At 36.3% G+C, this 26,268-nt stretch overlaps 1 protein-coding gene across 1 annotated transcript; it reads left to right on the plus strand.

The window, feature by feature from the left end:
• The first annotated feature begins 150 nt into the window (after positions 1-150).
• On the plus strand, positions 151-25,806 carry LOC123697601 (protein pecanex). The gene is made up of 26 exons (XM_045644144.1): positions 151-624; positions 982-1,148; positions 3,109-3,218; positions 3,371-7,839; positions 8,330-8,494; positions 8,928-9,072; positions 9,447-9,613; positions 9,851-10,007; positions 10,536-10,661; positions 11,178-11,294; positions 11,605-11,757; positions 12,650-12,843; positions 13,472-13,641; positions 14,396-14,554; positions 15,060-15,207; positions 16,616-16,767; positions 17,681-17,864; positions 18,427-18,596; positions 19,406-19,530; positions 20,395-20,505; positions 20,811-20,902; positions 22,013-22,129; positions 22,579-22,638; positions 23,238-23,356; positions 24,372-24,795; positions 25,499-25,806. Exons 1-26 carry the CDS (start codon positions 472-474, stop codon positions 25,637-25,639), a joined length of 8,295 nt encoding a protein of 2,764 aa, XP_045500100.1. The 5' UTR covers positions 151-471; the 3' UTR covers positions 25,640-25,806.
• Positions 25,807-26,268: the final 462 nt, after the last annotated feature.

A 26,268-nucleotide genomic window follows, 5' to 3' on the forward strand; every position in this document is an offset into this window, starting at 1 on the left:
ACGAATATAAACTGTTCTATTTACGTTTATCGGTTTTTAAAATAAAGCGCATCTCTAAAGTCAAAGCTAATGTCAAAAATGTCAAAAAATCGGCAACATTAGAGCACCTGTCATGTTGAAACTTGAATTTGTCAAAGAATTGTGTCAAAGAATCGAAAGTGTTGTTTCGACAATCGAGTGTACCTACACTTTAATTCAATAATCTCTATATTTTGAAAATTGTATTATAATTAACTTAGAATCTATTTTCAATCCCGCCCCTTCTAAGTTTAAACAAAACTACAAAATATTTTTGCGTAAACCATATGATTGCAAATTTTGTTATTGTATTGCCCATACAAAATGGCAGTAGGAAGGAAAGACCTGCTTTTGGACATAAGCTGATGTAAAATATGAATAAAATTGTACTTTGGACTGTTTTGTGTGAGTGGACAGTGAATTAAAAGTAAATATGTGGTTATAGCGTGTAAGATGGGTTCACAGACGTTAGAGATATTACGCCAAGGTATTTGGGCATCTTTGACTGGCGGCTGGTTTTACGACCCACATCAGAATTTGTTTTGTAATACGGTGCATCTCTACATTTGGCTGTTTCTACTCTGCCTACCGTTCTCTGTGTACTTAGTGAGTAACGATTTTTTTAACCTTTTATAACATGCTACCACAAACCAGGTCAATGCACCAAGTTGTTTTCATCTTACGATTAGTCATCGTTGTCCATGGATTTCATTTTAAAAGATACAATGATCATTTAAAATTAACAATTATATCAGCAAACATACATTAAAAAAAAATTATCACTACAAATAAAAATAGTATGATTTACTACTTATATAAACAACAAACATTTTATTATTAGAATTGGTTTCTATCTCAATACACAAAACATAATTCTTAACAAACTAAATTCCTGTTAACACATATCTACCTATGAAACATTCTTTCAATGCCTATTACAATGTATTTTTACTTATTTTCCAGTACTTCCCACCAGCAAGCGTTGGTTGGCTAGTATACTGTGCCCTGGTGGCCGTGCTGTTCACCATTCTCAAGTTGATCAACCATGGTCTGCATCACATGTATGATACAAACGAACTTATAGTTGTTCCATCAACGGATGAGGCTGGGAACCCCACTGAGAATGCTGTGTAAGTAGACAGTACCTATATAGGCTAGTAAGAAAGATTAGAATTATTAAAGTATATAAAAATGTGAGCTGGTATACTGTATTTCACTATTTTCATGCCATAATTAGTAGTAATTTAGAAATATAAGTAGAACTATCACTATATAGTATAAAACAAAGTGGCTTTCTCTGTCCCTATGTCCCTTTGTATGCTTAATTCTGTAAAACTATGCGACGGATTTTGATGCAGTTTTTTTAATAGATAGATAAGAGTGATTCAAGAGGAAGATGTATAATTTATTAGGTTTTAAACAAAGCGGGTGGTTAGCTAGTGATGTTATATTGAACACATTTAAGTGATTATTTATTACTATATTATGCAGTGATGTTTGTGACACCTGTTAATGTTTTTTTAACCTTCACTGGACTACAATATGATTTCAAAATTAGCTCAATTCACTCTGCCCTTCACAAATTTTAGATTAACAGACAGTAATTGATTTTGAATGTAATAATCTAAATTTTACAAATTCAAGACTAATTTAATAATTTCAATAGTATTTCCAAATGATGACAAACAGTACAATGTTACTACAGTTTTTGCATTAATATAATAATTATAAATAACCTCTTTTGATCTTAACCTTGTTCAACTCATATTTTGCAAATTTATCCTCAAATGAAAATGTCCCTAAATTGAAAACTTATTTATTATTCAATGTTTCCAATATTTTTTTTTTTTATTAAACATTATGTTATGAAAATTGTATGGTATTTTGACATTAAGAAAAAATAGGTTCAAGAATTTTATGGTAATATAAACAGACATAGATTGAATAACTTAGTATTTATAATAATGTTTTATTATTGTTAATAGAGTAGTGCATGAAATTAACACAATTTTAATATACCATAGAAAATGTAATCTGTAGAAAATGAAGGGCAATAAAATAACAAATTAGTTGAATATATAGTAATTAATATGCAAACCAAGCATCTAGTTGTAAGTTGCAGTAGAAACTTATAAAATGAAGTAAAGTCAAGTAAATTTAAGTGTTGTAGTCAGTTAACACAGAGTTCTATCTCAACTCGAATATATAATATTGATTGTAATTTTCTTACGAATGATTAAAAGATGATCTGTTGTTATGTATAAGTGATTGATTAAAAATTAGAGTCATTTATAGCTGCAGCTTCTTTTGGCATATAGCAATATTCAAAACTAATGCTTCTCTAAAACATCTGATGATAAAATGAGTGTGTTGTTTGATGTTGTTGTGATGTTTCCGTATTTACAATAATTTTACTTATCCCATTCCAATAATGAGTAATTAACTACCAATATAATATAGAACCGGACGGCGCACTGTTGGACGCCCTCCTAAGTCCTACTAGATGGTTGGATGATATAGTTAAGACGGGCATTATGGGCGCAGATGGTTAAGCAAAGCCAAAGATCGGCAACTGTGGCACAGTATGGGGGAGGCCTACGTCCAACAGTGGACTTATCCGGGCTGAATGGATGGATGGATAATATATAAACATACATTATTATGACTTCAATGCACAGGCACTACACCATTTGAAGAAAATTAGATAATATCCACTTCAATTTAACAGCTTAATACCTATTTTTCTGAAAAAAAGAGGAGTTTGTTTTTTAGTTTGGCAAACCATATTTCGCACCCACAACCACTGACTGTCATCCAAGTGCCAAAAGATCCTCATAGCACTCTGCTCAAATAGTTCCTCTTTTGGTTTTACTTCATTTCTAAAGCTCAGTGTGGTAATATTTACAAAAATTAATTGCATTTAAAATATGTATATCTTTGCACTTTGAAATATAGCAATAAGTAATAACACACTAAGCTTAAAATTTAATATATTTTACATTAAAAATAACCAGCTTTGTAATTTTTGTTTGCATGTATATAATTAATATCGATTTACTTACAATTGTTTAGTCTACTGACATCCCGCAGGGCTGATGAGGGAGTCGAAATGCAGACTCTGAACGCAGCGGCGATCGCACCAAGCGATAATGACTCTGTCACGTCTTTAGAGTACCACAAACCTAATAATAGTACTATAGGTAAATAAATCTTGCATTTTACATAATAATCCGTGGTATTAAATGTATTCATAACAATATCAAATTAAGAGGCATGTTTATTGAATGTTTATGAAACAATAAGAGTAATAATAGTTCAAATTAATCATATTCTCGTTATTTCTTTACAACAGATTTAAAAGTGGATGTCCACCGAAAGAACAGCTCGGAATCGAGCATGGAAGACAGTGCCATGTCAGCCAAGCAAACGGAACCAGTTGCCATGACCAAGTCAGACTTGTGTGTGGCGCAGTCTGCAGAAACCGCGGGGCCTTCTAAATCCCGTCCAACCAGAAACCGATCGAAGTCCGGTCACAGAAGAGAACAGAGAACGAAGAATCGTCGAGGCCACGGCCGTATTGACGAACTTATTATTGAAGAATCACGAAATTCAAGAACAGAAAACAATCTACCAGTGCACATGCTGACTGATGATGGACCGTTCGCGAAAGTTAGCCGACGATACCATGAATGTCCGCATCGACGAGGATCTAGCAATCGGGACTTTTTCAAGGAATGGTTGTACTTAGATGGCAATGAAGCTGCGGGCGAACCATATCAATCAAAGTTTGCGAGACAACTTAGTTTCGATTCAAGAGACAATTCAGAGCCGAGCGTCGGACCGCCTTCTCCAAAGAAAAGGTTGGCCCAGCGACGACGATACACAAATTATCCCGATGAAAGTTGCACCAAGTCTGCTATGGCGCTTGCGACTGCACAATCATCTAATATGAGAAGATATTCGAACTCAACTATGTCTACAATACAGTTACCACTGTTAAATTCCACAGCACAACTAGTATCGCATATGAGACGTCATTCTAACAATGCAGATACACAGTTTTTCGCAAGTGTAGAATTAGGTGAATACATGATGGTAAAAGCGGAAGCTCCAGCAGGTGAGGCTGATAAAAATAAAGGCAAAAGCCCAGGTGTACGCAGGATCAAAAGTGCCGCGTTGGAAATCGGTTGTCCGCCTCCAAGTGTTTCGAACTTATCACCCCATCCCAACAGTGCAGAAACTATTGGTGGTCAAATGCTCAAAAATCCTAAAAGTGCTGTCATTCCACCCCCTAGTAAATGTTTAACTCGAGGTCCTCACCTTAATTTGTACCCAAAAAATGAAAACGGTGAAGGTCCCAGTTACCCATATTTGACGTATGGATCAGAAATCGTTTATCCTATCGCGGAAATATCCGATGAAATGCAAACTTCCCAAAAGGAAACTGATTTAGATTCAAGTGGAGAAAGTTACAGTGATTATGAAGATGAAAAACAGTTTCGTGGGTTCGATTGGGATGCCGAACAATCATCAGCGGTGCGCTCCAGCGATTCTGACTACGAAAATAATGGTTCACGATCACCGTTACTCGATAGACCCAATGATGTGCGCGTCGTACGTGCAAAAAATCATCATGATTGCAAGAAACATTGTTGTGAAAGGATACAAGTACCTAAACACAATCCTGGATGTCCAAATGATAAGAAACCTATAAGACTGAAAAAATGCGCCAAAGTCGAGTCACGACAAGATCGTCAAGGTAACTTATGTGAATGTAAATATAATCCGAATGGTGACTACTTCGATAAAGCTAGTGCTAGCTCGAAAGATTTGCTTATAGAGAAGTCCAGCTTAGAATCAAACGATACCGGCGATCAATCGGAAAAAAAGACGGAGGATAAGAAACCAATAGAAAAGAAAGTTTGGGACCATGATATATCTAACTCTAGTAGTAGCAGTGAAGAAAGGCCAGATATTAATTTTGATAAAAATAACCCACCGGAAACAGAAGAATCACAATTAACCTGTGATAGTAAGAGTGCAGACGAAAGGAGTGTATACAGCTTAGATTGGCTCTTTGAAGAAGGAGAAGACAAACAGATCTGTAGTGCAGAAGGTCCTGACCCTGAAGAAATAATGTGTCAGAAACTTGCTTTAGTTGAATCATCATCCAATGTGTCAAAAAACTTGGGCGCTATACCAAAGCAGATAAAAAACTTAGCGCGTTCACGGGCTTCCTCACAGAAGGAGAACAAGAAGAAAGATTCTAGGAAAGAGAAAGATGAGAATCAAAACGAGGAAAGAATACTCATGGATGCTGTAGAAGCCCAGGCTGCTTTGGTACAAGGATTGGAATGTTTATTCGCTGCCACGAACGCCAACACGGTTGTAATGCCGCCTCCAAATAGAGACGAGAGATCACGTAGTCATCGGCAAAGTATAAGAGGTGAAAGGGAAGGTTCCCATAAAACTAGAAAAAGGTCTATAGAGGAAGTTGCACAAACATCAACAAATACCTTACTACCTACTTCCATGCCATTATTAGCCGCCTTTCTCAATTCTAGAGTAGATTTTATGCCTTGTTGTGTACCTGACAACAACCCTCCTCAAACGGAGGCACAACCTGTCGAAGAAGGACCTAGACTTAGGCCGTTAATGGATAGAAACCATAGAAATAGAGTTAGAAAAATTAAACGTTCCACTCGTCAGCGAAATAATCCATCGTCACAATCTGCGGATAAGAAAGATAAAACAGCGAATGTGGAAAATCCAAATTCAGGCAATGTTCATTTTGCCACTTCGTTTGACGACACAACTGATGGTGCTATCCATTGCTTTATGGATGAATATGGCAACTGGATGTCTTACACATTCGATAAAAATGGATCCGGTCGTACTCAAGCGTTACCTATACCACTGCCGGAAAAGGAAGATTGTCGAACATTTACAGTTAAACCTGTGGACGAGAATTCACTAGAAACTACTGGTGAAGGAAGCTGTGGGTCTTTGGAATCGGAAGCGGGAACCAGTGAAATTACGAAACCAAAACGAGGAGACAGCGTGGATCACAGTTCTTCAAATCAAGGGAGCAAGAATCCACTTCTCTCTAGTAATAACAACGTGTCAACGATCGTCCCGATTAATACGAATAACACAAATAAAAGATTCTACGTTTTCGATGGAGGGACTGGGTCGCATCCGGACCAAGCGCGATCACCTGTTGCTTATGTGACTGATAGTTTATTAGAACAAATCGAAGCTGAGAGACAATCGCGTATGGGATTGCCCAGTATGCATATCAACTACCTAATGAGCCAACAACGGGCCCAGCAACAAGCGCAACAACAAGCAGAAACAACGCAATCGACGCATATACCTAGTCTAGTTCAATCTATAGCTGACGACAGCTTAGAGATCAACATGAGGAGTAAATTATGCAAACTAATAGATGAATTGGAGAAGAACAACAAACCGAAAACGAAAAGTTATTACAAGTTCAAACTAGCCAAATATTTAGAGATAAAAGTAACGATGGATCGCCTGAAATTGATGGCACTTTTTGATAGAAACTTGACGTTTAGGGAAACATTTGTATCGATAATGCTTGCGATCGCGGTGGCCGTTTTGGGCTCGATGGTATTGAACCTCGGATTTTACAGGGATATCTACGCTTTTTGGTTCTGTTTTATCATGGCTGGCAGCCAGTATTCATTATTAAAAAGCGTACAACCCGACTCTGCATCGCCGGTTCACGGATTTAATAAAATGGTTGTATTTTCGCGGCCGGTGTATTTTTGTTTGTGTACTGCGATACTGGTTGCAGTGAGCAGTCATCTACAGCAGTTACCCGACGCCGACAACGCACACACGCGAAGTAAACGCAGTATAGACGAAACAAAACCGTTGAATATATACGGTATAGACATAAACGAGAGAGACTGCCTGTATATAATTCAAGAAATCCTATCAAAGTTCCTATTATTTTTTCCTCTAGCTTTTAGTTTGGGTTTGTTTCCCCAAGTGAATACTTTTCTTATGTACTTATTAGAACAAATCGATATGCATATATTCGGTGGGAACGCGACGAGCAGTTTGAGCGCTGCAGTGTATTGCGTTGTCAGATCTTTAGCTGCTATAGGAACGTTATACGGTTTCGCATACAGCGGATTGATTGAGGGAAAGAAATCGCAGCACCAAAAACATAATATACTTATTTCCATATTCTGCGGCCTACTTGTACCCATAGCATATCATTTGAGTCGAAGCGCAAGCGACTACACTTTAATATGGAATCTAATTAAAAAGCATTTATTGCCACCGGAATTATATATCGTGCATAACCCTGAATGCTCGCCAGATATAGAGAAAACGGAGCCCAATACGCTATCGGAGAATAAAAACAATAATTCCGAAAGCAATATTTCTAAACAGAACTCCATTGGCAGTTCGGCGTCTAAAATTAATTTTAGTTCAGAAACAAATATATCTAAAACGCAGAAACGATCTCAGGCATCGAGTGTTAGCTCTCTGAAAATGGATCCAAAAGGAGACACGACGAATTCTACGACTTCTCTCAAAGTGGATCCGCCTACTGAAAATGATGACAAGACTCGTGATACAAATACGTTGAATTCAAATATAAATAAGACTGAAGGTGATAAAACTGAGGAAGATATGGAGGATCCTTTGCCGAAGAAATTGCAAGAGACGGTAAACGCCAGGTTGAAGAATGACGTCATAGTTTGCACGTTTCTGGCACTCTTGGTCTTTGGTCTGCACTGCACAACGGTCTTCACTACACTGAAGCCACAGCTGAACACAGTAAGTATAAACATAACTTTTAAAATCGTCAGATAACTCTCATCATTTAAGTGAAGTCTCCTATTAATTTTCTGTTTTAAATTTATAGATTGACCCTTTTTATAGTTCAAACAAACGAAACAGTTTTTCTATGGTGGTAAATGTTAAAAATATGTAAAAATATAACGTTTCAAAAGTGCTTCTCGAAGAAGTCTAATTGAATAAATAAATGTTTGAGTTTGAGTTTAAATATGTTTCAAGAATTTCAAGTTTCAAGAATTTTATTTATTCATAGTTTCGTTTGATTTCGTTAAACAAAAATTTCTACCTACTCCCTACCTTTGCGTTGTTGTCAGAGATATCTTTCAAGATTTTATTCTTTATCATTTTCTGTATTTGTTATTGGTCTTTCTTTGTGTTCAATAAATTATGTTATTATCTCTAGGTTATTTTATTCTCAATCATTTTCTGTATTCTTCTTTCTTTGTTTGACTATTATTTCAATTTGTAGGCACTCTGGATAATAGCAGGCATCCTAGGTTGGATCCTGCACTACCTAATACCACAACTGCGCAAACAACAACCGTGGCTATGTCTTGCTGCGCCAGTGTTGAAACAACATGAGCACGCGCAGTTTGAAGTTACAGAACCGGCGAGGCTTATGATCTTTGAAAAGGTATGTGATTTATAAAGTATCCTTTAAAACCGTGAACGATAAAGTAAATAAAAGTAATTCTAGTGAATGTTGGTATAGTGTATAAGCGAAACATAAATAATGAATTAAAAATAGTTTATTTGTTCATTATTAGCCATCTTCTTTTCTTTCTCCTTCAACTTTTTCTTTTTTTTTTCTGTTTCAAAAATTCGTATAGTTATTACACGCATTTCCAATATAACAAATTGATATTTTTTCAGAAAAAAAAGTTTATCACTAAATATAAATAAAAATTGTCCTTAAATTTAATCACACTCATCTTTTCGTACTTATATCCATTGAGACACCCATTATCTTAACGTACAACTATAATACTATAAGAAAACCTAATAAACCGTGTTTTAAAACGGTTTTTTACATCATCGATATTTTTTTTACCGGTTTTTCTCCACAGATATATGTATACCTATGTTTCCTGGAGCGCAACGTGCTGTTCCCGGCGGTGGTGATAGCGGCCATAACGCAGGACGCGCCCGCAATCGCGGACAAGTATGGCGACACGTTTGGTGCGTTTATTATTTGCGTGTGCGCGCTTAAATGTGAGTTGAATTGTATTATATTACTGTTTCGTTAATTAAGAATGTGTAGAAATGTTAAATTTGTGTATGTAATAATTTGTTGTTTTATACAACTTGTGCAAAAGTAGTCTTTATAATATGTATCAAAATGGTGTTCAAGAACTACAATTTTCTGCATCTATTGAGTTGTCTTGTGTGTGCCGAGGATACGTGTCAGAAGAGAAACTTCTTTGGCAAGATTCAAAGATACAAAAATCGTCGCCTACTCCTGCGTCCTACTCCATGACGTGATGGTATTGCCATGACGCAACCTTGAAGTTTTTCTCTCGACGCGCTTCAAGAAATTTTAGTTCAAAGATAACATTTTCCATATTAATTTCAATACTTATTTTCAGGTCTCAGAAATGCATACTCCGATCCAGACAGTCAATACCTAATCATAGTATTTGCTGTGCTTTTGTTCCAACGGGATTTGAGCAGTCGCAAAATATCTGAGACGTTCCTAGTTGATTACTTCATCATGGCGATCATATTTAACAAAGTCTACGAGTTCTTGTTGAAGGTAAATTTGTTATAATGAGCTGTATATGCGATTTTTTTTAATAGTGTTCATCATGTTTATATGTTTAGTAGTAAAAATTCAATAAATCTTTACTTTGGAAAATTAATTGAATAATTTCGAGTAATTTTATGAAACGTGCCAATTTAAATAATAAGTTGTATACACATACATTTTTTTTCTAATATTTGGTCTGAATGATTTGGTGGTATTTGTCGTTTGATGATGTGTCGTTTCTAGGTCCAATTCGTGGTAACATACATAGCCCCATGGCAGATCACGTGGGGTAGCGCTTTCCATGCGTTCGCGCAACCGTTCAGCGTGCCGCATAGTGCTATGTTGTTCTTGCAAGCTGCGCTGTCTGCTATGTTGTCTTCCCCCCTTACACCAGCGTTAGGTGAGATATACAATACAACTAGCTTTCCGCCCGCGGCTTCGCCCGCGTTTTCAAAGAAAAACCAGCATAGTTACCGTTCCCGAGGGATTTCCGGGATAAAACCTATCCTATCTCTCAAGTTGGATCGAACTGCACATGGTGTGCGAATTTTATTATAATCGGTTAAGTGGTTTAGGAGTCCATTGAGGACAAACATTGTGACACGAGATTTATATATATTAAGAAAGATTAAGATATCCTTTATTAATACACACACGTACATAATATGTTTCTCTCTTTTATTTTTATATGTTACCGGCCAAACCCGATTTCAGGACAATCTAGTTTTGCCTAGGCTAAACTAGTTCATCCTATACATGATCGGATGAACTGGTATAGCCTAGGCCAAACTAGTTCATCCTATGACCAATAGGATAAATCAGTTTAGGCTATGCCATACTAGTTTATCCTAAAATAAGTACGCACACACCCAGGATAAACTAGGTTTGTAGTAATACATTTTTAAAATGTATTGATTGAAATTAACAGGTAGCGCAATATTCATGACGTCATACGTGAGGCCGGTTAAGTTTTGGGAGAGAGATTACAACACAAAGAGGGTGGACCAGAGTAACACCAGACTATCTTCGCAATTGGAGAGAAATCTGGGAGCCGGTAAGTTAGTTTTTTGTAAGCAATATTAATTTTTGAGTCAGGCCATTAAATATTATAAAAAAAAATAATAATTTTTGAGTGTCGAATAACTTCAGAATGTGAATAATAACAGTTTAGACTCAATTTTTGACCCATTTTAAATTTAATTCAAACTTTATACATCAAGGATCGGTGTCAATGCAATAATTTAATGAGTTGATGCTTGTTTTTTTGTGTTTTTTCATGAGTTGAAGCTTGTTTTTTTTGTGTTTTCTAGCTCATAAGTTATTAAACAAAATGACCAGCATATAACTTAATTTTCCTCATTCATAATACCTATTGGTATGTAGTTACTTCCACGTTTGATCGATATTATTAATTTAGCGGTCCGCCCCGGCTTCGCCGGTGGGACATATTTACGCTTTCTCTCCATAAGAACCATCCTCGTACTTCAAGGAATATAATAAAAAAAATACTTAACGAAATCAAGTTTTGCTAACATATTTAGCGATTCATTTTTATTATATTAAATTACAGATGACAACAACTTGAATTCCATATTCTACGAGCATCTAACTCGCTCGTTGCAACATTACCTGTGCGGGGATCTGATGCTCGGCCGATGGGGGATTGTGCAGCAGGGGGACTGTTTTGGTAAGATATACGATTATTGAAGAGATAATAATAACGTTTAAAGTACTCGATGGTTTTTTTTTAATAATAAAAATATGCTTATTACCAACACCGTATGTGTTGTACAATTGATTATTTATTTTTACCCTTTTTGATATGTATAATAAGGACGATTGTAACTGAGTTTCTTTATTTTGTTAATTGTTGTGTTTGTTTCATTTGTATTTAAAATAGAATTAATTCCGTCTCTTTCATTTTTAATAACTACCCCACTTTTGAAACCAATATTTTCAAACTTTTTGTGTATAATAATTATAAATTTCCACATCAGTGCTCGCGTCAGACTACCTGAACTGTCTGGTGCACATAGTGGAGATGGGCAACGGTCTGGTGTCGTTCCAACTGCGCGGTCTGGAGTTCCGCGGCACGTACTGTCAGCAACGGGAAGTGGAGGCGATCTCTGAAGGACCCGAGGAGAATAGCGGTGAGTGTGTTATACATATGAACTTTCGTCAGACCACCTGAACTGTCTGGTGCACTTTTTAGTTCCTTTTTTATTTCTAAAGATTGTAGTTTATTGAAGAGTTATATTGTAATAAAAATTTTTTCTTACGTTTATACTTTTGTTTAGCGCCTGCAGCGTCTGGTTATTTGGGAAGAGACAACTGTACTGTTTCTATGTCTATTTGGTCTATATTATCGATAGGTATAGTGTTTATTTTTAACCCGTCGTATTTCTTCGTGTCTGTTTCAATGTAGAGAGCGTGTATGGCGCCCGTTCGCTCGCCGGCAGGTGCATTTATTTGACATATCTATATGTTACTTTATTCCTACAGAAAACACTTGTGGTGTCCGGTATTTCGGGAGACGAGTGCTTACATATTTTTATACTTTCTCTTCTGTCCATTTATCTATCTATGGATTAATATTCGCGCTGTACCTATTTATTATGTCAGTAAAGTTTATTTTTGACGTGAACTAAAAAGGCGCGTTGAGAGTAAATTTTCAAGGTCATGGCAATACCGTCACGTCGCGTAGTATGGCGACAATTTTGGTATCTTTGAATCTTGCCAAAGAAATTTCACTTCTGACACGTGTGCTCAGCACACACACTCTTATTTTATTATAAGTGAAGTGTGTAGTGATATAATCGTGTAAATCGTAGTGCGTTCGCGTAATTGTGAAAATTGAATTGTGTGTACATTTAAATAATTAGACTAATTAACTTTCTTTTTTAATATTTGCACACCCAATCAATGGGTAGAATGTATTAGCCACATAACATTGTAATTAAAACATCTAGAATCTGTAACTACATTCTTGCAAATAAATATAATTTGAATTTGAATTTGAATTCTATCTGTCTGTATGTACAGAAGGCACCTGCGGCGCGTGGTCGCTGGGGGGCAGAGTCCTAGCGCCGGGCGCGTGGTGGGCGCTCCGCTGGCTCGCGTGGCAGCTCGCCACCGCGCGCTACGTGCTCGAGGGGTACTCCGTCAGCGACAACAGTGCCGTCTCCATGCTGCAGGTGTTCGACTTTAGGAAGGTGCTGCTGACGTATTATGTTAAGGTGAGTGACGGTGGATCAATATTGGGAGAAGCGGGAAGCCTCTGCCTCCTGACACACAGTTTAAAACTAGTTCGGGAGCCAAAGGATTGATTTGACCTGTGTAATTATGTGAATAAAGAATTTTTTATTTTTTTTATTTTTAGTGGGTTTAGAAACAATGTTTTGGTCTTTTTTCGATTTATAGGTATTGATACGAAAGTTAAATAGATAATGAGTTTGTAGCGATTTAAATATTGTTATTAGTAAATAATCTTGTATTTTATAAGGTAAAAGGGAAGCGAGTGTCGATAGTAACTTGAATAACAATGGTATCATTTTTGTACCTTTTTTACCTCAATAGTATTATAAAACACAATCGACAGAAAATAATGTAATAAATGCATATCAAGGTCGGCTCGAAGGACCGCGTGCAACAGTACTACAATTATATACTTAAGCGAAGGAGTACTAATTAATTGTCAAAATTTAATCATAGATTATTATGTCACTCAATAATTATTCATAAATATCATAGATTATTATGTCACTCAATAATTATTCATAAATATCATAGATTATTATGTCACTCAATAATTATTCATAAATATCATAGATTATTATGTCACTCAATAATTATTCCTTATTACAGAGCATTATATACTACACGATACAGTCAAGCAAACTAGAGGAATGGTTGTCATCGCCAGAATTAATGGAAGCTCTAAAGCCTATGAATGAAAGATCGTTTGTTGACTTGGATCCTATATTCAACGTCAATCTGGATGAGGATTATGACTTTCGAGCGTCTGGTATTACTAGGTTAGTATAAATGGAATTTTAATTAAATATAGATAAAATAGAGGGAAAGAACAGTGTCGTCAGATTTATTTAATAAGTTTAGAATAAATATATCTTAATGGTTCCGAAATTAAAAACCACACATTGCAATCTATGTAAACTAAAATATAGAATATTTTTTTGGGAATTTTAAAACGTCTGGTGGAAGTTATGATCCACCGAAAGTGTCTGATTATGTTCAGTATTCTTTTATAAATATTTCTCACCTGATACGAATTTCCATCTCTTATTTATTCTTGTGAATGTAAATTATTAAAAAAAAAGCACTATTAATCTTATCTTATCTTAATCTTAACCTTTCTTAATCTTAATATATATAAATCTCGTGTCACAATGTTTGTCCTCAATGGACTCCTAAACCACTTGACCGATTATAATAAAATTGGCACATCATGTGCAGTTCGATGCAACTTGAGAGATAGGATAATTTAAATCTCAAATCGTTTTAGAGAAAGCGGGCGAAGCCGCGGGCGGTAAGCTAGTATATTATATAAATCTCGTGTCACAATGTTTGTCCTCAATGGACTCCTAAACCACTTAACCGATTATAATAAAATTCGCACACCATGTGCAGTTCGATCCAATTTGAGAGATAGGATAGTTTAAATCTCAAATCGTTTTAGAGACAGCGGGCGAAGCCGCGGGCGGTAAGCTAGTAGTATATAAATTATGACTCGTTAAACAAATTTCCAAAATACTTTAAATGTTTTTACAGGAGTAGATTCTGCGCGGTATACCAAGAGTGGATAGCGCACTGCCGCGCCCGGCGGGGGGGGGGCTGGAGGAGGGACCCCCCCCTACTCACGCTGTGCTTCGCGCTCAGCTTGTTGGGGAGGAGGGCCCTAGCAGCTGCACAACATCTGTCCGCTTCTAGGTAGGAATTTTTTCTATACTAATATTATAAAGCTAAAGAGTTCGTTTGTTTGAACGCGCTAATCTCGGGAACTGGTCTGATTTGGAAAGTTATTTCGGTGTTAAATGGCCTATTTATCGAAGGTTAAGGCTATATATCATCACACTAAGACCAATACGGGTAAAAAACCGCGGAGCACAGCTAGTGTTGAATAAGAGAACAGTTGAAGAGATCTTTATTTCTATCTGTATTTGCCATAGCATATTTTCTTTTTAATACTGAATGAAAAATCGTCCCCGACTGATCGGTTGTCAATTTTAATCGTGTGTCGGAGATGTAATTCGTTTTGAATTAAATTTGAGTTCATATTATTCTGAATTAATTCAGAAATCAACTGAAATATTGTTCTTAGAAATTTTGTAAAAATAGAAGTAATTCAATGGTATAATTTATGTTTGTTGCATCCGCTTTTCACGAGCTGAAGAATTTAGAAATATTATTAATCATAATATGTTATATATTCCAGCGTGGAATTCTTCCTGTACGGCCTGCACTCGTTGTTTAAAGGTGATTTCCGTATAACCTGCGCACGAGACGAATGGGTGTTTTCTGATGTGTCGCTGTTACACTCTGTGCTAGCGCCCGCTATACGGATGGCGCTTAAGTTGCATCAGGTTTGTGGAAATATTGTACTTATTGTACTTTGTAAATTATAAATAAAATATTTGATTGTGTGAATAAAATAGGAGTTTAGTGGAGAGGATTTCGTGCGTATATTTTATATCAAAAAAAGTCCGTTTTACTTGTCTGGCACGGAGCAGACGCATTAAATCGTCTGCTCAATACAATGTCCTAATGTAATACCCTACAAGTCTAGTTCAGGATTAATTTACTGATTTCTCTTGACTTTTTTGATGTGAAACTTCGGTAGGCGACGATTTTGGTTTCTTTGAATCGTGCCAAAGAAGTTTCACTTCTGACACGTGTGCTCGGTAAATACACTCTTTTTTGTATATGACATAGAAGACTAGTAGGGAAGAATCCTCCCTTTCAAAAAAAATGTTTTTCGTGCTGTAAATTTAGTTTTTATTTTGTGTTGTCTGATAGAATGTCGTGCGGATATGTTATCTTTAAAAAGGGCCGTCTAACCTGTGTGGCACGGAGCAGACGCATTAAATCGTCTGCTCCATACCCTACAATTGGATTTGACGATCTATATAACTGATAGTTTTTTACCTAGTAGGCTATTTGTTGTTTGTTTTAGTGTATTTTGTTCGTTTTTATAGGATATAGATGCGGAAACGCGCGTGTCTGTTTCAATGAAACAGTCATGTCTATTACGTACACTCGTTTACATCTTTGTGCGTGTGTCATACTAATAACCTGCAACCCGATGGGTCTCTACGTGTATTTGTATTAATTATAACACACGCATATACGCGTCAGCGTATGTGTATGCGTGTATTCACAATAACACGCACGCACACGTCCGCCACGCACAGCTTCCGCACGGTCAGCGTGTGCATGTGCGTATATTCATAATAATACGTACGCCACGTACACGTATTCGTATGGGTCAGCGTACGCATGTATGTGTGCGTATTTATACGTATAATAACACGCACGCACATGTGTCCGCACAGTACAGCGTGCTCATGTGTGTGTGCGTATACAGGGTTAGTTTTCAAAGACCGGCCAAATTTTCAGACATGGTTCAGAATCGATAACATTTTAGATCTATTAAAAAAAAACGTTTTTTTTTAATTAGATTTAATTCCTGTCCGTCACTAAAAAGCGAACGTGTGGACATTACAAAAGCACAATTCAGTTCAACAACCTAGATAGGTAGAAGTTAGCAACACATAAATTTGGCGATGCGCGCACGCACACAAGTGCAGTGATTCTAGCGGTGTTTACGATTTAGGAAATTTTTAAGACATTTTCAAATGAATGCTATTATTTTTATTTTATTCGACAATAATGTTTCAAGTGTACCTTTGGTTTAATATCTAGATCTTAATTTTAAATTTTGGCTGGTCATTGAAAACGAACCCTGTATAAACCATTGCCCCGTGCCCGCAGGACCACTTCATGTTCCCGGAGGAGTACTGCAGCAGCGCGGCGCTGTACGCGGCCATCGCGTCGCACTCGCAGCGCCTCGTCATCTGCCACGAGGCGGCGCCCGCCTGGCGACACAACGTGCTGCGGGGGGCCCCGCACCTGCTGGCGCTGAGGTATACATAACATAACATTCATTCACTCGTTCGTTCATTTATTAAATTGTTTATAATTGATACCTACTCATCATCATCATCATCAGCCCATATACGTTCCCACTGCTGGGACACGGGCCTCCTATGAGGGTACAGGCCATAATCCACCGCGCTGGCCAAGTGCGTGTTAGCGGATGACACATGTCGTCGAACTTTTTAATTCTTCGACATGTTGGTTTCCTCACGATGTTTTCCTTCACCGTTCGAGCAGTGGTGATGTTACAACATGCGCAGATAAATTGAAAAATCAATTTATTTCCTACGCGCTCGCCTGGTCTGGAACCACGGACTTATCGATTCGAAGTCTAAGGTCTCACCACTGAGCCACCACTGCTCTATGACGATTAACTATGTATTCTATTAGTTAGTCATTCTTTCATTAAATTGTTCATAATTGATACCTACTCAATGTCGATTAACTATGTATTTTATTAGTTAGTCATTCTTTCATTAAATTGTTCATGATTGATACCTACTCAATCAATGTCGATTAATTATGTATTCTATAAGTTAGTCATTTTTTCATTCATTTGTTCATGAATGAAAAAAAAAAAACGTCAATAAACTTTACATATTCAAATAGTTACTTCTTCTTCCATTCACTCGTTCATTCATTCATTCATCATAAATGATAAAATACTAAACGTTGATAAACTTTACGTATTCTATCAGTCATTGTTTCATTCAATCGTTCATTCATACACTCAATCGTTTGTTCGATTGATTTTATTTATTCACATACACCGCACACATAACATTGATAAATGCTCGATTGTCTGTCGAAGTCTGTTCTATTATTTTCTTCAAATTGTTTCTATTCCAATAAATATTGTCTTTCCTTCTTGTCTATACTAAAGTGATAACAACTCGACAGGCACGTGATGGACGAAGGCAACGACGACTACAAGATAATAATGCTGAACAAGCGGCACCTGGGGTTCCGCGTGATCAAGCTGAACCGCGAGTGCGTGCGCGGGCTGTGGGCCGGCCAGCAGCAGGAGCTCGTGTACCTGAGGAACCGGAACCCCGAGCGGGGCTCCATACAGAACGCCAAACAGGTGACTATACTCTATCCATTATATTATTGCGGAACAGGAACCCCGAGCGGGGCTCCATACAGAACGCCAAACAGGTATTTGACTTGTACAGATGTTGTGTTGTTGACATGTAAATGAGTTGTTTTGTGTAGTTTTCTATGTATATCTACAATGGAATCGTGGTTTGTTAGTTTTTTTTTTATTTGAGCATAAATTTTAAAGAATAAAAAATACTTTTTCATTCCGTTCAGAATGTAAAATTGCATATGAAGTTTATTATATGCTGTACATGGTTTCTTTGTTATTATTTTGTGGAATACAGTTCATTTCATTCGTTCATTCATTCAGTTCAAGATCATAGGGTCCATCTTTGTACTTATTAATATTCTTACTTCATACTAAAATTTTAGATTTCCATTTAATTGATATAGCTTCAAAAGTGTGATAACATCTTTGTTTACTTATTACGGGTATTTTTAACGGCGATTAGTTGATGGCAGTAATAATGACAACACCAAAAAGCTAGTTCTAAGCTTTTCACTCATTATTATTGATACATTTATATTTCGTTATTTGTCCACAGGCACTCCGCAACATAATAAACTCCTCCTGCGACCAGCCAATCGGCTACCCAATCTACGTGTCCCCGCTGACAACGTCGTACGCTGACACGTCAGCGCAGCTGTGCGAGCTGGTCGGCGGGCCGCTGACTGTCAGCGCGATACGCGACCGCCTGGCGGGCTTGTGGCGACGGTATGTTTGTTTGTACGTCAGCAATAGAGGGACATGTGTCAAATGTGAAACGGTGAACAGTTGGAGTATTCAGTTCGATAAACAGCTCAGATAACTGTCTGGTTCGATAAATAGCTTTAAACGCTCCCATACATTTTATTTTCCATACATTTTGTATTCATAGCAGATTTTCGAAGTGACATCGTCATTGTGCAAATCAATGAGGAGCTCTATTTAAAGTTTCTAAAATCTAAATGAACTTACCTTCAAATTTGCGAAAAAATTAAAGCAGAAAACCAAAAAAAGAAAGAGAAAGCTAAAATTTTTCATATTAAAATGTACATGGGATATTCATATCTCATACTAAATGTATGGGAGGGTTAGATAACTTTTTTGATATTTCTCGATTTATTTTTAAAAATTTATTATGGCAATTTTACTCATTAGGTTAAGTACTTTCGATATCATTTTAAAGTTTTTTGATATCTGTAATAATTACGGAAAAATCGCCTGTGCACACTTAACGATTGCACCCTGTATATATTAAGATAAGATTAGAGTGTCTATTTTATATTATTTGCAATGAATTGTTATGTGTAATTTTATTTATAGTCATTTATTTTGCGCTATCCCACGACCTTCTTACATTTCCTTTCCTATCAGGTTGCCTGGTAGAGATTGCTGTTCAGCAATAAGGCCGCCTTTTGTACAAATGTGATTTTGTTCTTTTTTTCTGCTTTGTCCATTCATGTTTGTACAATGAAGTATAATAAATAAATAAATAAATAAGATGTCAACTGTTCGCATCTACTTATATGCATATATTCCAGTATCCGGCGTCGTTGCGGCGAGGGGTGCTCCAGCGGGGCCGCGTGCGAAGCCCCAAACGCAGCGGAGCGGGGCGAAGCCCGAGTGCAGCACCCCGCACCTACACAACCTTCGAGGCCTACGATAGGTGGGTGACGGGTTTAAGGGGAAGCTCCCTGAATTATATGTGTTTTTGCATTAATATTGTGAAACAGGCACACATACAATCAAAATGGAACTTTAGTATATGATTTTTTGGGTCTTTTTCTTTCGATGTACAAGACAGTTACGTAATCGTAACATTTTCGCTCGATTCATTTTTTATTCAAAAATTTACCCTTTTTTTAAGGATTATTACATTTTTTTAAATATTTCCTTGGACTTTATGTCTAAAATAAATGTTAACAGTTAGAAAATAGGGTTTACTATCGAATGTCAAGATATTTTTTCTCTAAATCAATTATTACTTTAGTTATAAACGAAATAAGAATTGAGACTTACTTTTCGAGCGCGAACGCGATCAAAGAACGCATGCTATATTCAACTTTATTACGGCTGTATTAGCGTCTAGTACCGTAACCGGTCTCTCAATGCCAGAAATGAGAAAAGAAGCCTGCTCTTAAGGGTGCTTTTCCACCAATAATGTTCGAGGATGTGTAGCGAAGAATCTATACTAATATTATAAGCTGAAGAGTATTTTTGTTTGTTTGTTTGAACACGCTAATCTCAGGAACTACTGGTCCAATTTGAAAAATTCTTTTGGGTGTTAGATAGCCCATTTATCGATAAAAGTATCATCACGCTAATACCAACAGGAGCGGAGCACTGCGGGTAAAAACGTGGAGCACAGCTAGTGTGTTATAATAACCAATAGTAAATATTTCATGAAAATTCTAATTTAAATCGTTACATTCACTTTATTTTCGTTATTATTCAAATATTCATAAAAATTCCAACAATAAAGAGGCTAAAATTAATACTGTATTATTAAATAAATTCATTTTATTCGTAGCCGGTACTAGAGGCAGTTTATCAAGCGCTGGAAAACAGACTTCATCCACACTAGCCTCGCTCGCGGGTTTGCTTCGAGAACATTCGCACGAACGGACACAAGAAGAACCAGGTAAATTATTATATTATTATAAAATAATTATGAAAACTCTTTGGTATCTGTAACTTAATTTTATTCCTTGTTTGTAGTTTTTTCTGTGGTACACAATAACGAATTTTTGTTTTTCTGAACATTCATGTTTCAATATGTTGATAATTACAAATAAATAATTTTTATTGCTTACTTTTTACTTATATAGGTAATAATTATTGCAAAACATATTAAAATGTACTCTTTACTGCTTTAAAAACATGTTAAAAAATAAATAATAATACATCTGCACATAATATTATTCATTTAATTGTGTTTTTTCACAGTGTACGCAAATCAAAGTCAAGAGAATGAAACGCGACGACGCAGTGAGGAAAGAACTGCGCGTCGGGAACGACACATGCGTGCGCGGACTCAGGTACAGTACGCGTCACGTAAAAAGAACGCTGGATGAAAGTGATGGGGTGTGTTTGCGCATGGATCGAGTTTTGCACGAAAGCTATGTGCCGATTATTTTATTTTTGAACTAGGCTCGCGAATTGTGGCTTCGCAATTGCCTATTTGTTATTCTTATAACCACCTCATAACACCAAATAGACCGATAAATCGCCAATGCGCAGCCATCCGTCAGCGTTCTTTTTACTTGACGCGACCTGCATAAGTCTTTACTTTTTACGTTTAATTTTATTGATATACTTTTTAACTCTCTCTCCGAGAAAGATAGGGATCTCTCTCTTTCAGGTTAGATGTTAATTGTGTAAACATTCAATTTCATTCAAAAATTGTATCCTTTTTAATTTTATTCGGTCGTCAAAGCCTTCTTTGTTTATTGCCTGAAAATTATTATTTTCGTAATAACTGAGGCCCCGGGAACCACAGACACAATAGAAAATCTATTGTGTCTGGGACCGATCGGGCCGCTCGGGGCCCAATGGGTTAAAAAAATATATATTTGAAAAAAAAAATATTATAAAAGAAAACAGTGTAAATCACATAAGTTTTAACTCAAATATGGCTCAACATACCTATGTACAAGATATTTGCTTAGTAATCGGATAAATCATAAAAAGTGACAATAATTTTAAATATGTACAAAAATATCTACTTGGGCGGAGCCTTGGCAAGCTGCGTCTTATGAATATGTGATATAACAAGTGTTCAACGGGGTGAGAAATATAAACTTGTATAAGAAATAACACGAGAGGCCGGGTTAAATATTAGTTTGAATGTAATAAGAATGTACAGCGATTCTACCTACCTAATTGATGTAGGTAGTTGATAACAAATCGCAGCTAGTCAACGACTATTAGCAAAGTGAGGGTAGTTGGGTCAAACGTCGCATAAACAACGTCCTCCCCCCCCCCTCCCCCCTGGTACGATCCGTGCGAATGCGCCACGAGTCAAAGGAACGTGGCATTTTATAGTATTCGACAGCTAAGCATGTTCTGACAGGTGACAGTGACAGCTATTCATTTACAAAAATATTAAATCAAAAGTTACTTCTAACTGTTGTATATTTTTATCTCAGCCGGGGAACAGAACCCGTCCCCGTCGCGATCGAGGCCTGCCGGCTTCTTTCCGCCTATTAGCAGCTTCAGATAGTGCAAGGCTCGCGTTACAACACGACGAACATGCAGACGAACGGGTACATCCATACTAATATTATAAATGCGAAAGTAACTCTGTCTGTCTGTCTGTTACTCAATCACGCCTTATCTACTGAACCAATATGCATGAAGTTTGGTATAGAGATATTTTGATACCCGAGAAAGGACATAGGATAGATTTTATCCCGGAAATCCCACGGGAACGGGAACTATGCGGGTTTTTCTTTGACTGCGCGGGCGAAGCTGCGGGTGGAAAGCTAGTTTTATATACATATATTGGGAACAATCACAAAAAATAAAAATAAAAACAATTTTTTTTTGTATTTTTTAGAAAAATAAAAATAAAAACAATTTTTTTTTTGTGTTAAAGAGAACAATGATTTGATGTTTTTTTGTTTGTAAGAAGTAAGTTATATAAGAATTTTGACAATTTTTCACTATAAAATTGGTATGTTACTCTAAAATGACATAGGATATTATTTTCAAGGGCTCCACTGGCTGGGAGTACGGCTGGTGTGAACAGCCTCGAAGGGCTGCAAGTGCTAAGGTAATGTTATCTGAATCTATCTATTATTAGAAACAAATCCCCAACTGGCAACCCAAACCGAGGGGGTTATAAAAATGATTTGAACATCGGATTTGACACTTTGCATTTGGCTCTCGGACGTAAAGGTCGTTTTGGTTGTGTTTAGTCGTGTTAATTATTATTTTTAGTGGATTATTATTTTATTGTTGAAGGTAGTCATATAAAATCATTTTGTAAGGAATAAAACCTTTCTAGGTTGAATTTAAAATCCCTAAGACTAGTATTCTGTATATTTATTATAGAAAAGAAGAGCGTGTGTGTCGAGCACACGTGTCAGAAGTGAAACTTCTTTTCAAGATTCAAAGATATTAAAATCTTACGCCATAAAGTGACGGTATTGCCATGACGCAACCTTAAAATTTTACTCAACGCGCCTATAAAAGTCGAGATTTTTAAGCTTATTTAACTGAAGAAGGACTACATGAGTATTTTTTTTTAACTCTGATATGTATTTTAATTTTTGTTTAACTGAAAAAAAATTTGTTTATTTCGTTTTGTCTTGTTAACATCGCGTCGTAATGATAATTTAGTATTTATAATTATTTTATCACTAAACCCAGGTATCATCGAACCAACCACAAAGTGGTTCCTCGTCCCTAGAAGATGTACTGCCACCAGGTGGTAGTGGACTTGATATGTCACTGCCCGATTGCAAGATCATCGCGAACAGGAACGCAAGGCAAGAGATTAACTTCAAAAGGTATCATTATCACTAACACTATCGTCATCATAGTTATCTTCATCATCATATTAATTATCGTCATAATCATCATCGTCATCGTCATAGACACAACAACCACCAACACCACAATCATCATAAAAACAACACCATCATTATTATCATCATCATCATCATAACAACAAACATACTCATCATTATTGTCAAGTGTCACTACCCGATTACAAGATCATCACCAATGCAAGGCTAAGATCAACTTCAAAAGGTATCATTATCACTAACTAGCTTTTCACCCGCGTCTTCGCCCGTTTTTTTCAAAGGAAAACCCGCATATTTCCCGTTCCCGTGGGATTTCCGGGATAAAACCCAACCTATGTATTAATCCAATTTACCCTCAATATGTGTGCTAAATTTCATTATAATCGGTTCAGTAGTTTATGCGTGAAAACCATACATACATACAAACCTTTCCTCTTTATAATATTAGTATAGACACAATCTTCTTCATCATTATAATATTCATAGTCGTTATCTTCACCACCACCAAATCATTATTATCGCCATCATCATCAATAGTTTATCGTTAGAACACACCATCATCATAATCATCATCATCATGACAAACACCACTATCATCATCGTCGACATAGTAACTATCATCATCATGACAAACTATTACCACCACCATAATCATCATCATGACAAACACCACTATCATCATCGTCGACATAGTAACTATCATCATCATCATTATTGTTGTTATCATCGTCATAGATATTATCATCATTATTCTTATCATTATCTACATCTTATCAATGTGACAAAATTTGACATTTATTAAATTCATTCTACTTTTGCTACCTTTTTTTTTTTTTTATAGTGGGGAAAAGTACTTCTGTAACCAAATTCTATTCAACAATTCAAAACTAAGATTTAACCTAACTTTTTTCATAACATACCCTATGACACAACTAAACATTAAAAGTTAATTATGAACTCATTACTCAAATTCCAGGTACTTCATAAACGAGGGTACTTCAAAGGACTTATCCAAAATAAGCAAAGAAATCCGCCACGAACGGGAAAGTTACCGAGAACTAACCGGTCGGTATATCGAGAAACCGGAATCAATACCGCTCAAAGAAACGCACTACACCGACGCCATTAATAAAGAGGCCCTATTGAAAAAAGAAGCGAAAAAAGACTCTAAAGCCAAGGAAATAAAGACGAAAATCAAACGCTCGGATTCGGGGAAAAGTGACGCGAAAGTGAATATATGTGTGGGGAGTAAAGTGTTAATATTGGAACCGTTGGGGGTGTACGATTGTATCAATTTGGGGAGGAGGATAGATGTGTTGTGGCCGTCGGAGTATCAGAGGGAGAGGGGGGGGAGGAACTCCTGGGGGAGTTGGGTGCCGCAAGCTGGGATGGATGGATTGGTAAGTTATTCTTATACTACACTAGCTGCTCCGCGCGGTTTCACCCCCGTGGCTCCACTCTTGTTGGTCGTAGCGTGATGATATATAGCCTTTATCCTTCCTCGATAAATGGGCTATCTAACACCGAAAGATTTTTTCAAATCGGACCAGTAGTTCCCGAGATTAGCGCGTTCAAACAAACAAACACTTCAGCTTTATAATATTAGTATAGATTAAATACATAATAATATAATCTAGTTGTTCTCATTTTCGAACTCAAAACATTTATTTTTTTCATCTAGACTTCTTTTAGGAGCATATTTAAATTGTAATAAGTAGATACGCAATCACAGTCTTGTTTGCGTGTAATTTAAAATAAATAAAACTAAACTAAAATGTTAATTTATTGAAATGGACTTCTTGCAGAAGTAGTTCTCGATTGTATCATTAGATTACTATTTTATTATAAACTAGAGGTCCGCCCCGGCTTCGCCCGTGGTACATATTTCGCAATAAAAGGTAGCCTATGTCCTTTCTCGGGTATCAAAATATCTCCATACCAAATTTCATGCAAATTGGTTCAGTAGTTTAGGCGTGATTGAGTAACAGACAGACAGACAGAGTAACATTCGCATTTATAATATTAGTTATTAACTTATTAGTATGGATAGTATGGATGGGAAAGCAAATTTAACACATATTATTATTATTTTTTTCCTTTCAGGTGGTACACAAATGGACGCCGAACCATCGAGACCCGAAACTTAGATCTCACGTCGACAAAAGTATACTATTAGTTCAAATCGAAGACAGATTCGTGCCTATCGCTGAACACTGCGTACAAGACTTGGGCGATGAAGTTTGAACCTTATTTCGATAGATATAAGGTCGAAGATCTAAAAAAACTTAGCTTTCTGGTCGACAAAAGCATATTAATAGTTCGAATTGTACCTTTACCTATAGAAGACTTGGGCGATGAAGTTTGAACCTTATTTCTATGGAGATAAAGTCGAAAATCGAAGAAAAATTTGCCTTCTCAAATGAATTCCTTCGTAAATATTCTTGAGCGATGAACTTTAAACCTTATTTCTACAAGTCGAAGATTATTGTGACATTTTATTCAGACACTGGTGAAGGAAAATGGATCTTTTGTACGTGGAATTAGGACGAATTTAAAACGGCATATTTTTCATGGTGTTTTTGATTGGTCCAAAGTGATATGAGAATTTGAACTTTAGTAAAATGTAATAAAGATGAAAATGATTTGATTCGAATGTTGATGAAAATTAATGATAATATTTTTAATGTTTCTAGTGAATTATTCTTATGAGTTGGGTCTTATAATTTTTTATTTTTATTTATTTTTTTAATAAATGATTGAGTTTAAAATATTTCTGAACACAAACAAAATGTAAGATGATTTCGGCTAATAGTAATTAGTATTAAAACATGTAATATAAATAAATCGGTTAGTCTAAGCGTGTATATATGTAC

This window comes from Colias croceus, chromosome 14 (assembly GCF_905220415.1).
Source record: "Colias croceus chromosome 14, ilColCroc2.1".
Classification (NCBI taxonomy): domain Eukaryota; kingdom Metazoa; phylum Arthropoda; class Insecta; order Lepidoptera; family Pieridae; genus Colias; species Colias croceus.